This window comes from Salminus brasiliensis, chromosome 11, assembly GCF_030463535.1.
Source record: "Salminus brasiliensis chromosome 11, fSalBra1.hap2, whole genome shotgun sequence".
In the NCBI taxonomy this organism is placed as follows: domain Eukaryota; kingdom Metazoa; phylum Chordata; class Actinopteri; order Characiformes; family Bryconidae; genus Salminus; species Salminus brasiliensis.
Window position 1 is genome coordinate 36,368,641 of NC_132888.1, and position 16,662 is coordinate 36,385,302.

At 41.7% G+C, this 16,662-nt stretch overlaps 2 protein-coding genes across 2 annotated transcripts in view; both read left to right on the forward strand.

Annotated features, from left to right (window-relative positions):
- LOC140565042 (RING finger protein 228) overlaps positions 1 to 5,830 on the forward strand; it is an 8,189-nt gene extending 2,359 nt beyond the window's left edge. Inside the window, exon 1 of the mRNA XM_072690789.1 lies at positions 1 to 5,830. This exon is cut by the window's left edge and continues 2,359 nt beyond it. The gene's annotated coding sequence lies outside the window, so the exon portion shown is untranslated.
- A 1,720-nt stretch (positions 5,831 to 7,550) lies between these two features.
- Positions 7,551 to 15,798, forward strand: pax3b (paired box 3b). The gene is made up of 8 exons (XM_072690792.1): positions 7,551 to 7,838; positions 9,348 to 9,534; positions 9,808 to 10,034; positions 10,344 to 10,461; positions 14,586 to 14,782; positions 14,878 to 15,028; positions 15,251 to 15,411; positions 15,544 to 15,798. Exons 2-8 carry the CDS (start codon positions 9,498 to 9,500, stop codon positions 15,595 to 15,597), a joined length of 945 nt encoding a protein of 314 aa, XP_072546893.1. The 5' UTR covers positions 7,551 to 7,838; positions 9,348 to 9,497; the 3' UTR covers positions 15,598 to 15,798.
- Positions 15,799 to 16,662: the final 864 nt, after the last annotated feature.

Below are 16,662 nucleotides of genomic sequence, written 5' to 3' on the forward strand. Positions count from 1 at the left end.
GGTGGGCGGAGCAATAGCTTTATTCTGACATCACATCCCATGCTCCTCCCCCTTGTCAGCGCTATGCAGAACCATGTCGCTAAAGAGACGCTTCACTGTCGACAGTCTACACACACACACACACACACACACACACACACACACATGCACTCACAGTCGCTCACGTGTAAGCCAGTTGTCTCCAGCGCCCCCTGGAGCCACACTGTCGCAGTTGTAGCGAAACTTGGCATCTCTGGGACAGAAGCGCTATCAGTCGTTAAAGGGCCCATATCCCACATTTCCCTGCTCACGATCACAAAGACCGGCTCGGAAAGAAGCGGCTGAAGAAGTATTTATGTAAATGAGCTCTGTTCTGATTGGCTGCCCTGTATTAGACCTTGTTTTGAAACGCAACCCAGGCTGGAAAACTCCTTATAACTTCAGTGGGAGTGGGCGGGCCTTAATTGCTGTTGGCTGAGTAGTCAGGGATGAACTGCTGTAGGCTAATTTGGGTGGGGCTAAACTGCTGTAGGATGAATGGGCGGGGCTAAACTGCTGTATGATGAATGGGCGGGGGTGAACTGCTGTAGGCTAATTTGGGTGGGGCTAAACTGCTGTAGGATGAATGGGCGGGGCTAAATTGCTGCAGGACGAATAGGCAGTGGTGAACTGCTGTAGGCTGAATGGGCGGGGCTAAACTGCTGCAGGACGAATAAGCAGGGATGAACTGCTGTAAGCTGAATAGGCAATGCTAAACTGCTGTAGGATGAATGGGCGGGGCTAAATTGCTGCAGGACGAATAGGCAGTGGTGAACTGCTGTAGGCTGAATGGGCGGGGCTAAACTGCTGCAGGACGAATAAGCAGGGATGAACTGCTGTAAGCTGAATAGGCAATGCTAAACTGCTGTAGGATGAATGGGTGGGGCTAAATTGCTGCAGGACGAATAGGCAGGGCTAATCTTATGTAGGATGAACGGGCGGAGTTAAACTGCTGTAGGCTAAATGGGCGGGGCTAAACTGCTGCAGGACGAATAAGCAGGGATGAACTGCTGTAGGCTGAATGGGCGGGGCTAAACTGCTGTAGGATGAATAGTCAGGGATGAACTGCTGTAGGCTGAATGGGCGGGGCTAAATTGCTGCAGGACGAATAGGCAGTGATGAACTGCTGTAGGCTGAATGGGCGGGGCTAAACTGCTGTAGGCTGAATGGGCGGGGCTAAACTGCTGCTGGACAATAGGCAGGGATGAACGTCTGTAGGCTATTTTGGGTGAGACTAAACTGCTGTAGGCCAAATGGGCGGGGCTACACGTATGTAGAATGAATGGGCCGGGCTAAACTGCAGTAAGCTAAATGGGCGGGGCCAAACTTCTGTAGGCTGGATGTGTGGGGCTAAGCCGCTGTTAGTAGTGGTATGTTAGTGGATTTATGGGAACTTTGACAGTATTTACAGGCTATTTCAAGCTCCTCTATTCTACGTTTTTCATATGGGTCCTTTAATGTACATTAGTGAGATTTGGAGCGTTTCTATTGGTCAATTCATCATCACATACTCACAGTGTAAAGAGCTGCTAGCAAATGTCAAAAATGTAGATGAAAAATTTAAGTTACGAAGTTTTGTTATTACTGCAACGCAATCTAACATTCTTGGTGCCGGTTTCACGAAAGCCAAATATTGTGTTATGCTAACGTTACTAGCATTTTTCATCAAACTATTTATTTACGGAAAAACGAAAAGCTCTGCTAAATTGCTATTCTTATTATTTTTTTTATTTCTTACTAGTTATCAGCAAGCTGGCTAACTGTTATTAGCAAGTCTGGTAAATAGTGGCAGCTGGGTAGCTAGTTAAGCTAACTTATTACCAGCAAGCTTGTTATGTCTGTTAGCTGGTAGACAGCTAAGTAAGCTAAATGGTTACCAGCAAGCTGGCTTAGTCTGTCAGCTGGAAGATATCTAAATTAGCTAACTATTACCAGCAATCGGGCTAAGTCAGCTGTCTGCTGGCTAGCTAGTTCAGCTAAGTAGTTATCCGTAAGCTCTTTTAGTTTATCTGGTATAAAGCTAGATAAGCTAACATATTACCAGCAAGCTGGCAAACTCTATTAGCTGCTTGCTTGCTAGTGAAGATAACTGGTTACAAGCAAAATGTTAGCTTGTAGCTTTTAGCTAACTGGTTAAGCTAACTGTTTACCAGAAAGTATGATGAGTCTGTTTGCTGGTGGAAAGCTAGATAAGCTGATACCAACAAGCTGGCAAACTCAGTTAGCTGCTGGCTAGCTAGCTCAGCTAAGTAGTTGTCAGAAAGCTGGTGAACTATGATAGCCCCTAGCTAGCTAGTCAGTTATCTGCTGACTAGCTAGTTCAGCTAAGTAGTTGTCAGAAAGCTGGTGAATTGTAAACGCTTCTAGCTAGCTAGTCGGTTATCTGCTGGCTTGCTAGTTCAGCTAAGTAGTTATCAAAAAACTGGTGAACTATGATAGCTTCTAGCTAGCTAGTCGGTTATCTGCTGGCTTGCTAGTTCAGCTAAGTAGTTGTCAGAAAGCTGGTGAACTATGATAGCTTCTAGCTAGCTAGTCAGTTATCTGCTGGCTAGCTAGCTCAGCTAAGTAGTTGTCAGAAAGCTGGTGAATTGTAAATGCTTCTAGCTAGCTAGTCAGTTATCTGCTGGCTAGCTAGCTCAGCTAAGTAGTTATCAAAAAACTGGTGAACTATGATAGCTTCTAGCTAGCTAGTCGGTTATCTGCTGGCTTGTTAGTTCAGCTAAATAGTTATCAAAAAACTGGTGAACTATGATAGCTTCTAGCTAGCTAGTCGGTTATCTGCTGGCTTGCTAGTTCAGCTAAGTAGTTATCAAAAAACTGGTGAACTATGATAGCTTCTAGCTAGCTAGTCGGTTATCTGCTGGCTTGCTAGTTCAGCTAAGTAGTTGTCAGAAAGCTGGTGAACTATGATAGCTTCTAGCTAGCTAGTCAGTTATCTGCTGGCTAGCTAGTTCAGCTAAGTAGTTATCAAAAAACTGGTGAACTATGATAGCTTCTAGCTAGCTAGTCGGTTATCTGCTGACTAGCTAGTTCAGCTAAGTAGTTATCAGCATTCTGTTAGCTTTTAGATGGCTAGTTATGCTAACTGTTTACCAGAAAACTTGACGAGTTTGTTAGCCGGTGGAAATCTAACTAGATAAGCCAACTGTTAGCCAAGTCTGCTAGTTATTTCATGTGGACCTTCTGAATTTATTTCCTTTGGGAATCTTTCATGGATCCAGACCCTCATCCCCGACTCTGTTTATATCCCATGCTAATCATGAAGTGTGGATGTGGACGGATGCTCTCTACTGCCTTCCATGTCGTTGTACAGAGCCAGCTGTAGGCTAAGTGTGCTTACGGTGTGCTGTATGAGTAGATTAAGCAAGGCTGTTGTTTCGTGAATCCAGGGGGACGCTGTAAAAAACGTTGGACAGATAATCGCTAACGCTGACATTGAAGCGGCACTATGCATTCTTAAGCTAATCAACTGACCGATAAATCAATCACGGGATTCACAGGATTAGGTCGGCGCCAGTGGTCACCAAAGCTGTGTTGGAAATCGCACACTACTTGCTGTTCTGTACGTCGACGTATCTAGAGCAATAACGTAGCATGCTAATTCAGAGGGGTTAGCATACAGTCACACTGCTAATGTCTTGCTAATCCTTTAAGCACTCCTAATGTCCAAATATTGACTCGCTTATTGAAGTAGTGCTTCTGAGAGTCTACTGAAGAGGGTCAGCCCTGTTCATCTTGGCACAGGGGGGCCCGAATGTTTTGTTTTGAGGGCCAAAAGGTAATGAGTGTGGAAGGCTAAGTCGTTAGCCAGTAGTTAGCCTTAGATTATTAGTAAACATGAAGAAAATGTCCTTTTGTAGTCACTCTTTTCTTACATACGAGCCACACTGCCTTGTACCACTGTCCGTCATTAGCTTTAACTGTTAGCTTTATCTGTGTAGCTTTATGCCTGTTTTGTAGTCAGTGATAAGAATCACCTAGCGTTTTTTTTTGTTTTGTTTTTGGTTTTGTTACTAAAAGTACTAAAAATTTTATTTAAAAAGTGTATTCTTCTCGCCTGAGGGAGCCGGACGTCCTCACGGCCACGCATGTCTACTCGGATAACTTCTAAATGACACTTTTCTTAGTAATTAGCAAATTAGCTAAAGTAAGCTATTCTGATTAGCACTAGGTGGCTCTGTGAGGTCACATGCACTATGTCTATGTGTTGTCGTCAAACATTATGGTGTTATTGGTGCTGTAGTATCTGCCAGCTTCGTCGTTTGGACGCTAGCTTTGTTAGCGCAACATTGCCACATTCTGATCTCGTGAGCAGGGTGCGGTTTGGAAACTTGAGTTTGAAGGCTAATCAGCTAAATCTGACCTAGCATCACTTGAGCTGGATCAGGCAGGTCAGAGCTCGACTCTGCAGGCCGGCAAGATCTGCTAGGGTGAGGGTTGGTGACCACTGGCCTCCTAAAAAGGCCTTCATTAACGCTAATCAAAAGCCAGACATGACTGTATTCGTTATTCATGACTGCTATTCGAGTGAGTTTTATTTTAAACAAAAGAAATGAGGAAGGTTCTGAAGGGCCGAGGTGTTTGAGATGGAGAATGATCCATTGAGGTCGAGTCTAATTTCTCGCTCCCTCTGGTTACATCTGGAAAACCAATCAAGTCAAATTAGGCATTGCTGGGACGCCATGCAGAAGTTTAAAGGTGAAGTCCAGCGAAACATTTGTATCATTATTGATCTCTGAGCCCAAATTCAGTCGATCAGACAAGACATGTTTGGTCTCTGATGTGTGCTTCTGTGGCTCACAACGGGAGACGCTAGGCTAACAATGCTAACGGACACTGGATTTAGACTGTCACCAATCTTCTTAATCTTCGCAAAGACGCCCCAAAAACGTCGGTGTCTCAACCCGTCTCTCAAAACCCCCCCAGATCTTCATTAGTCTGGTAAATGGATGTGGTCTAGAACATAGTGTGACCTACGTTAGTCTAGTTCATTTTCTTAATGTAGCTTTTCAATAGACTTGTGTGCTTACTAAGATGAACTTGGTGACATCCGAAGTCCAGTGTTTGTTAGCAACGTTAGCCTAGCATGTTTATGACATTTGGCGGACGCTCTCATGTTACACAGATAGGAGAAATTTGAGTTAAGGAGTCTTGCCCAAGGACTTGAAACCCCTGCTATAGGGACAGAGGTGTTGTTATCCACTACGCAACCAGCCACATTTTGGACGTTTCTAAAACTTTGAGAACATTTCGAGTCAAAATTGATCTTAAATGATTTCTTAAATGATCCTCAGAGCACCGTAAGAGGTTCCTCCACAGCTGGAGAAGAGCATCTGAGGCGTTGATCTGGACTTTGGTGCTACTAGAAGCTAAAATAAAGGCCTGTAGAGAAACAGAAGAGCGAGAAATCAGAACCGACAAGGCCGTCAACCTTTTAAACCACACTAAGCTGCTTGATTTTTTTTTTTTACCCAAAGTATGAAGAAACATACTGTGACCTTTAAAGTCCTCACCCACACACATATGCTCACATACACACCCACACCCAGACACTATCACTAGAACTTGAAAGTCCATGGCCGTCGGACTGGCACCACGTAGAGCCGACCGTAGGCTGGCGCACATATCCCCTATATACTCTGCCTTACTGTTACTGTTTCCTAGAGGTTAGCCTGTGTGTGTTTTTACTCTCTCTGACCCGGTCATCATTGTGAATCCTGTCTGACCTGTATTTGCACATGGTTCCAAATGGTTGGTTCTGTTTCTATACATGAACGCACCTTTCAGTAGACGATTAAAACAACTGAAGAAACCCGTGTGCTTGTTATTCGTGCCAGAAACCAGGAACACCCATCAGCCGGAGCATTGCATTAATAACATTGGTTATCTGGTAGAAGTGGAAGTTCCTTGAGAAACTTTTGGAGGTTCTTCGATTTGAAACCATGGAGGAACCTCTTAAGGTGCTTTGAGGAACCTTCGAGGAACCCTTTTTTCCTCTAAACCTTTTGTTGACCCTTAAGTGGTTGAAAACCCTCATAAGTTCCTCAAAGAACTTCTGCTTTTTAACAGTGTGTAAGGCAGCAAGCGACCAGTCGGTTCTTGAAGGTGATGAAATTGTGATGGCTGGGCGACTGGGTCTGAACATCTCCCAGTATGCAGTGGTCAGTACCTACCAAAGGTTCTCCAAGAAAGGTCAACCAGTGAACCGGCAACAGGATCATGGGCACCCGAGATTAATTGAGAGTTGATGGAGGCCTCGTCCACTTCTCAACTTACAGGGCTTTAAGGATCTGCTGCTAATGTTAGTCTTGGTGCCAGAGGCCACAGGATGCTTGTTATGGCTGATTGGCTGATAGTTACATGATTACCCTCTCTCTTTCCTTCTTACTGCCCTTTTGTCCCAGTCTTTTACTTTCTGTCTTTCTGTCTTTGTTTTGTTATTTATGTATTTACTTGTTTACAATTCTGTATTATTTTATTTTATTATTATTATTACTTTAGGACATTTATGGGATTTTGTTTACATTTATTGTTTGTATTTTTTTGTCTTTCTTTTTTCCTTATTATTTATGTATTTATCTTTTTTCTGTGTTTATATTTTTTATTAACTTACATATTTTAATGTATTTGTATTTTTAGTTTTTGTACTTTTCCTTGTTTTTTTATTCCTTATGTCTTTGTTTCAAGTATAGTTTTTGTCTTTAATGTTCTGTTTTGTTTAACTTTTTAAATTAAACTATTTATTTACATTTATTTCTATGTCTGTTTATTTATTTATTTATTTATTCATGTATTTATTCCTTTACAATTTTTTTTGCATTTTTCTTTGTTACTTTATGGCTTCTTTTTCTTCTTTTTTATATCTTTTTATATAATTTTTTAAACTCTGTTTTAGGTATTAATTAATCTTTTTCTGTGTTTATATTTTTTATTAATTAATGTATTCCACCTTTGTCTCTTATATTCTTATATTCTTTTATTTATTTATTTATTGTTCCTGTTATTTTTTGTCTGTTTGCTTCTTTGTTGATGTACATATTTATTTAACATTTTTATTTATTTATTGATGTCTTTTATTTTTAATGTTTGTCTTTTGTTTTCTTTCTTTATCTTTATGTCATTATTTATTTGTGTATGTGTATTAACTAACAGACTGTTTGTTGTTGATGCTGCTGGTCAGAGTCTGTGCCTCTGTTTAACATTAAAACACACAAAACAGATCACACACACACACACACACACACACACACTCAATCTAACTGCAAGAGTGTGTGTGTGTGTGTGAGAGAGAGAGAGACTCAGTGGGGGATTGAATAAAGGAAGAAAACATCTGACACTTCTTTTCCGATCAACAAAGGAGCCACATGTGACTGAAGTGTGTGTGTGTGTGTGTGTGTGTGTGTGTGTGTTTAGTGTCTGTATTTCTATATTTCTGACATTTTTATTTATTACAGTTATTCTTCATCATTATGAATTGTTTATATTATTATTATTATTATTCAGCATCTTTAAACTTTACACTGCAGATGAATGTAGGTGGGAGTTTTAATGGAGGTTGACTTGTAATGATGGCGCTCAGCCAGTCAGCAAGGTTGCGGGCCAACCGGAGCACAGGATCTGTGCAAGTGGGCGGAGCCACCCAGCTGCATCAGTATAAAGAGGTGTGGAGGGATTTGGGAGTCAGACTAGAGGCTCAGAGAAGAATCTCACCTTTATTTTGTATTATTTACTATAGAAATGTAATTGATAAAAATCTACAGAAAAACAACACCTGCAGGACCAGGAGGGGACCCCAGCGGCCAGCTTTACAGGATTAACAGGTCTGACTCAACTCTACACATACTCTACACAACTCTACACATACACCACACGACTCAATACACACTATATACAACTACAAATACACGACAATACACACTATATACAACTCTACACACTTTATACAATTCTATACATACACCACCCAACACAATACATACACTTTAAAACTCACTGTACACACCTCTATTCTCACTACAGATCTCTATATTCACTCTACACACCTCTATACTTACTCTACACACCTCTATACTCACTACATACCTCTATATTTACACACCTCTATACTTACTCTACATACCTCTATACTTACTCTACACACCTCTATACTCACTACATACCTCTATATTTACACACCTCTATACTTATTCTACACACCTCTATACTTACTCTACACACCTCTATACTCACTACATACCTCTATACTTACTCTACACACCTCTATACTCACTACATACCTCTATACTTACTCTACACACCTCTATACTCACTACATACCTCTATACTTACTCTACACACCTCTATATTTACTCTACACACCTCTATACTTACTCTACACACCTCTATATTTACTCTACACACCTCTATACTTACTCTACACACCTCTATACTCTCTACATACCTCTATACTTACTCTACACACCTCTATACTCACTACATACCTCTATATTTACTCTACACACCTCTATACTCACTACATACCTCTATACTTACTCTACACACCTCTATGCTCACTACATACCTCTATACTTACTCTACACACCTCTATATTTACACACCTCTATACTTACTCTACACACCTCTATACTCACTACATACCTCTATACTTACTCTACACACCTCTATACTCACTACATACCTCTATACTTACTCTACACACCTCTATATTTACATACCTCTATACTTACTCTACACACCTCTATACTCACTACATACCTCTATACTTACTCTACACACCTCTATACTCACTACATACCTCTATACTTACTCTACACACCTCTATTCTCACTACAGATCTCTATATTCACTCTACACACCTCTATACTCACTACATACCTCTATACTTACTCTACACACCTCTATATTTACACACCTCTATACTTACTCTACACACCTCTATACTCACTACATACCTCTATACTTACTCTACACACCTCTATATTTACTCTACACACCTCTATTCTCACTACAGATCTCTATATTCACTCTACACACCTCTATACTCACTACATACCTCTATACTTACTCTACACACCTCTATATTTACACACCTCTATACTTACTCTACACACCTCTATACTCACTACATACCTCTATACTTACTCTACACACCTCTATACTCACTACATACCTCTATACTTACTCTACACACCTCTATACTCACTACATACCTCTATACTTACTCTACATACCTCTATACTCTCTACATACCTCTATACCTACTCTACACACATCTATATTTACTCTACACACCTCCATACTCAGTTAACACCTCTGTACTCTCTTTACAGACTATACACAAACTACAGAAACTTTATACCCTTTAAACAAACTTTGCACATTCTGTTGCTTCTCTGGGGATCTGAGCATCCCTTTTGAAACAGAATCTCTCCACACTGAGATTTTTAAGAGGATTTTGTGGGTTTTTTCGTTTTTGAACGATGTGGTCCCCTCCACCTCACACCTACAGTTCTCACGGTAAAATTGATTCTTCTCTTCTTCTTCACTGTGGTTATTGTTTACTATTATTGTTATTATTATTATTAGCAGTAGTAGTGGTAATAATAGTAGTAATAATAGTACTAGTAGAGTTAATGTTATTTGGAGTAGTAGTAATAACAGTACTTATTATTATTAGTAGTAGTAGTAAAAATAGTACTAGCAGAGTTGTTGATATAGACTCTGGGCTGGACAGTGAGAGGAGACCTGTGTGAGTGTATGGTTAGTGTGTGTGTTCTCCACCCTTTTCAGTGTCCAGCGCAGGTCGTGTAAATCAGCTGGGCGGTGTATTTGTGAATGGCAGGCCCCTCCCTGCCCTGCTGCGGCAGCAGATTGTGTGTATGGCCCTTGAAGGTCTCCGGCCCTGCGTCATCTCCCGCCAGCTTCGCGTCTCGCATGGTTGTGTGTCCAAAATCCTCTGCAGGTACCAGGAGACCGGCTCCATCCTTCCCGGGACCACTGGGACCATCAAACACAAGGTCAGTAACCGTTCAGAAAAACAACATTACGAAAAAGTTGTATGTCTACAGTCAGTCAGTTAGTGAGTCAGTCAGTGAGTCAGTCTATGAGTCAGTCTATCAGTCAGTCAGTGAGTCAGTCTATCAGTCAGTCTATCAGTCAGTCAGTGAGTCAGTCTATCAGTCAGTCTATCAGTCAGTCAGTGAGTCAGTCTATCAGTCAGTCTATCAGTCAGTCAGTGAGTCAGTCTTAGTAAGTGATCAGGTCAGTAATCACTGTGCTGATTGGTAATTCAGTGCTAATAGTGAAATGCATGTGCTTGGTTTCAGTCAGTCGCCCCTGGTGTTGAGAAGCGAGTCGAGGAGCCGGTGCAGAGTAATCAGGGAATGTTCAGCTGGGAGATCCATGATACACAGATCCGAGATAAGGGAAAACACAGGCCGGCAGGTAGAGCCCAGAGCGACGTCTCTCATATACCTCAACTACACTGATCATTAATGCTCATCACTGTCAGTGCAAACTTTCACAGAAACTCTATACACACTCTACACAACTCTATACACAATCCACACAACTTTATAGGCACTCTACACAACTCTATACACTTTACACAACTCTGTACACGCTCTACACAACTCTGTACACACTCTACACAACTCTATGCACACTCTACACAACTCTGTACACACTCTACACAACTCTATGCACACTCTACACAACTCTATACACACTCTACACAACTCTAAACACGCTCTACACAACTCTATACACACTCTACACAACTCTAAACACAATCCACACAACTTTATAGGCACTCTACACAACTCTATACACGCTCTACACAACTCTATACACACTCTACACAACTCTATACATGCTCTACACAACTCTATACACTTTACACAACTCTATACACGCTCTACACAACTCAATACACACTGTACACAACTCTATACATGCTCTACACAACTCTACACTTTACACAACTCTATACACGCTCTACACAACTCTATACACACTCTACACAATTCTATACATGCTCCACACAACTCTATATACTTTACACAACTCTATACACACTCTACACAACTATGTACACACTCTACACAACTATATACACACTCTACACAACTCTATAGACTTTACACAACTCTATACACGCTCTACACGACTCCATACACACTCTACACAACTGTATATACACTCCACATAACTCTATATGCAATTGTTTTACACACTATTCATTCAAATGATTTTTGTGAGAGCGGGAGTGAGTTTAGCTGAAGGTGGGCTGTTTTAGAACAGCTGTGGGGGTCAGCCCGGCTCTTTAGGACACTGAATGCCCCCCTGCCCTGGCCCATCTCCAGCTTAAAGCCTGCCGGGCGGATGGGGCACTAACTGTCAATCAAGCTTTCTGCCACTGCATCTGCTGGAGCTAATACACACACACTGCTTAACACACTCTGCTTAATGCACACCGCTTAATACACTCGAGCAGTCACTCAAGAGTCACAAAGGCCCCTCATTTTATCTGCCTGGCTTTTGTATTGTGAATGTGTTTAAAAGGGGGCACACATCACTAGCCTCTATTAGCCCTCTTCATCAGCTCACCCTCCTTCCCTCCCTCCCAGGGGGAGTAAAACTGCCCCCCCCATCCCCCCGCCCCCATCACAAACACACTTATTATAATCCAAGAATACTCACATATGGTCCAGGCTTGACTTTTCCTGCTGAGATTAGTGACTTTTTGGCACTAGGAATACAACACACACACACACACACACACACACACACTTGCTCATACTCTGTCTTATAGGAACCCGTGTGTGTGTGTGTGTGTGTGTGTGCTATTAATTTAATGTAGGTACTAACAAACATACACTATGTGTCCAAATGTTTGTGGACACCCCTTCTAATGAACGCATTCACTTACTATAATATGATCTCATTGCTGACACAGATGTGCAAATGCACACACACAGCTTGTCTAGTCCCTGTAGAGAGGAACTACTGCCAATAGAATAGGACTCTCTGGAGCAGATAAACATCATGAGCCTACTGGCACCATGCTGCCTAATGCCAGGCTTGGGCTACAGCATTGAGCTGTGGAGCAGTGGGAGAACTGTGTTCTCTAGAATGATGGTTGGTGCTCCATCCACTAATCTGGATTTAATGAGCATTGAATGAGCAGGTGTCCCGATACTTTTGTCAATATTATGGTGTGTATATAATACATGCATACATATAAAATATACTTACTATATACTTACTCTACACACCTCTATACTCACTACATACCTCTATACTTACTCTACACACCTCTATACTCACTACATACCTCTATATTTACACACCTCTATACTTACTCTACACACCTCTATACTCACTACATACCTCTATATTTACACACCTCTATACTTACTCTACACACCTCTATACTTACTCTACACACCTCTATACTCACTACATACCTATATATTTACACACCTCTATACTTACTCTACACACCTCTATACTCACTACATACCTCTATATTTACACACCTCTATACTTACTCTACACACCTCTATACTTACTCTACACACCTCTATACTCACTACATACCTCTATATTTACACACCTCTATACTTACTCTACACACCTCTATACTCACTACATACCTCTATATTTACACACCTCTATACTTACTCTACACACCTCTATACTCACTACATACCTCTATATTTACACACCTCTATACTTACTCTACACACCTCTATACTTACTCTACACACCTCTATACTCACTACATACCTATATATTTACACACCTCTATACTTACTCTACACACCTCTATACTTACTCTACACACCTCTATACTTACTACATACCTCTATACTTACTCTACACACCTCTATACTCACTACATACCTCTATACTTACTCTACACACCTCTATACTCACTACATAACTCTATACTTACTCTACACACCTCTATACTCTCTACATACCTCTATACTTACTCTACACACCTCTATACTCTCTACATACCTCTATACTTACTCTACACACCTCTATACTCACTACATACCTCTATACTTACTCTACACACCTCTATACTCACTACATACCTCTATACTTACTCTACATACCTCTATACTTACTCTACACACCTCTATACTCTCTACATACCTCTATACTTACTCTACACACCTCTATACTCTCTACATACCTCTATACTTACTCTACACACCTCTATACTCTCTACATACCTCTATACTTACTCTACACACCTCTATACTCACTACATACCTCTATACTTACTCTACACACCTCTATACTCACTACATACCTCTATACTTACTCTACACACCTCTATACTCACTATATACCTCTATACTTACTCTACACACCTCTATACTCACTACATACCTCTATACTTACTCTACACACCTCTATACTCTCTACATACCTCTATACTTACTCTACACACATCTATACTCTCTACATACCTCTATACTTACTCTACACACCTCTATACTCACTACATACCTCTATACCTACTCTACACACCTCTATACTCACTACATACCTCTATACTTACTCTACACACCTCTATATTTACTCTACACACCTCTATACTTACTCTACACACATCTATACTCTCTACATACCTCTATACTTACTCTACACACATCTATACTCTCTACATACCTCTATACTTACTCTACACACCTCTATACTCACTACACACCTCTATACCTACTCTACACACCTCTATTCTCACTACATACCTCTATACCTACTCTACACACCTCTATACTCTCTACATACCTCTATACTTACTCTACACACCTCTGTATTTACTCAAGAGTCACAAAGGCCCCTCATTTTATCTGCCTGGCTTTTGTATTGTGAATGTGTTTAAAAGGGGGCACACATCACTAGCCTCTATTAGCCCTCTTCATCAGCTCACCCTCCTTCCATCCCTCCCCAGGGGGAGTAAAACTGTCCCCCCATCCCCCCGCCCCCATCACAAACACACTTATTATAATCCAAGAATACTCACATATGGTCCAGGCTTGACTTTTCCTGCTGAGATTAGTGACTTTTTGGCACTAGGAATACAACACACACACACACTTGCTCATACTCTGTCTTATAGGAACCTGTGTGTGTGTGTGTGTGTGTGTGCTATTCATTTAATTTGTGGACACCCCTTCTAATGAACGCATTCACTTACTATAATATGATCTCATTGCTGACACAGATGTGCAAATGCACACACACAGCTTGTCTAGTCCCTGTAGAGAGGAACTACTGCCAATAGAATAGGACTCTCTGGAGCAGATAAACATCATGAGCCTACTGGCACCATGCTGCCTAATGCCAGGCTTGGGCTACAGCATTGAGCTGTGGAGCAGTGGGAGAACTGTGTTCTCTAGAATGATGGTTGGTGCTCCATCCACTAATCTGGATTTAATGAGCATTGAATGAGCAGGTGTCCCGATACTTTTGTCAATATTATGGTGTGTATATAATACATGTGCGACATGTTAAAATAAACGTGTGTGTGTGTGTGTGTTTTGCAGGCAGTGTGTGTAATGATGGCTCGGGCGGGTCAGAACTGGAACTGCCCATAACGCGTAAGCGTCGCCGCCTCCGAACAATGTTCAGCAGCCAGCAGCTGGAACAGCTGGAGAACGCTTTCCAGAAAACACACTACCCTGATATACACACACGTGAGGAGCTCGCACACACCGCGCAGGTCTCAGAGGCACGGGTGCAGGTACACACACAGACACACACACACACACACACACACACACACTTTAAAATTATTTATATATATTACACCCAAAGTGTGTGTGTGTATGTTTACAGGTGTGGTTCAGTAACAGGCGAGCTCGCTGGAGGAAGCAAATTGGGTGGGCCAATCAGCTGGTGACGTTCAATCACATGATCCCTGGAGGCTCCTCAATCTCGGCCTATCAGCTTTCAGAGAGGCAGGACCCGCCCATCAGCCTGAGCCAGGGTAACGCCCACCTTCAATAATATAATTAATTACCATAAATGCTAATCTTGCTTAAAATGAATGGAAGTGAATAGGCACCAATTAGCATTCTTCCGCTAATGCTAATTGGTGACTCCCACTACTACTAGCCCCCATTAACTGTTAGCAACGTTAGCATGTCTGGTTGTACTATACCCTTCAGTGTCTGACTCAGAGACACTGACCTTTATTATTTGACCCTAGGCTGCAGCCAGTACCTCACGCCCTCACCTAGTCACCCTGCTGGAGGCGGAGCTCAGGGAGGCGGGGCTTCGTACCATCTGTCAGATAGCCATGGTTATAGTGCATATTCAGAGGGCGTTACCACTCAGACCTCCACCATGAGCAACAGATGGACCTCACAGGTAACACACACACTCTCTCTCTCTCTCACACACACACACACACACACACACTTAAATTGTACACACACAAGTAGTAGTACCATGCAAGGCCATGCAAGGTCATAATCCCTCTGTCTCCATCTCTCTTTGTAGGTGGTTGCTCAGGTCTGCCCCCTACAGGTCAAACAAAGAGAAAGCTGGATCTGATGACCACCCACCCCCCTCCCACCCGGGACCCCTGATTGGTGCAGAGACAAAAAGGAGCACCACATTTTTGTTTTCAGACTGACGTCAAAACCCCAAACTCTTCTCTTTGTCTGAGCACATTCCTTATGTTTGCCCCAGCAGGGTTGAATTTGGCCACAACTGGACACAGCGGGACAATTCACTGGGACGAGTTTGACTTAATAAAGCCTGTTTGTCTGTTCAGATGTTTTGTTAGTAGATGTCTGTTTTGTCTTTAATGTAAACTGTCCATCTAAACATTGGGTCTGGATGTTGCTAAGCAGAAGACTAAGACTAGACTAAGTCCAAATGAAAGCAAGAACAGAGAATGAGTCAAGATTGAGACCACACGAGAACTAGAATGCTTCAGGACTCCAAACTAAAATGAGTCAAGACTGAGTCAGAACTGAGTCAAAAACGAAAATGAGACAAAGTCAATGCTGAGTTAGGACTGAGTCCACATAAAAGTGAGACAAAGTCAAGTCTGAGTCAGGACTAAGTCTAAATGAAAATAAGACAGAGTCAAAGCTGAGTCCAAATGGAAATGAGGCAAAGTCAAGTCTGAGTCAAGACTAAGTCTAAATAAAAATGAGAGCCAAAGCTGAGTCCAAATGGGAATGAGACAGAGTTGAGACTGCGTAAAGACTGACTCCAAACAAAAATGAGACAGAGTGAAGGCTCAGTCTGGACTAAGTCTAAATGAAAGTGAGACAGAGCCAAGGCTGACTTTAAATGGAAATGAGACAGAGTCAGAACTGAGTCAAAACGAAAATGAGACAAAGTCAAGACTGAGTTAGGACAGAGTGAAGGCTCAGTCTGGACTAAGTCTAAATAAAAATGAGACAGTCAAAGCTGAATCCAAATGGAAATGAGACAGAGTCAAGGATGAGTCAGGACTAAGTCCAAATGAAAGTGAGACAGAGTCAAGGCTGAGTTAGGACTAAGTCCAAATAAAAGTGAGACAGAGTCCAGGCTGACTTTAAATGGAAATGAGACAGAGTCAAAGCTGAGTCAGGACTAAGTCCAAATGAAAGTGAGAGTCATGGC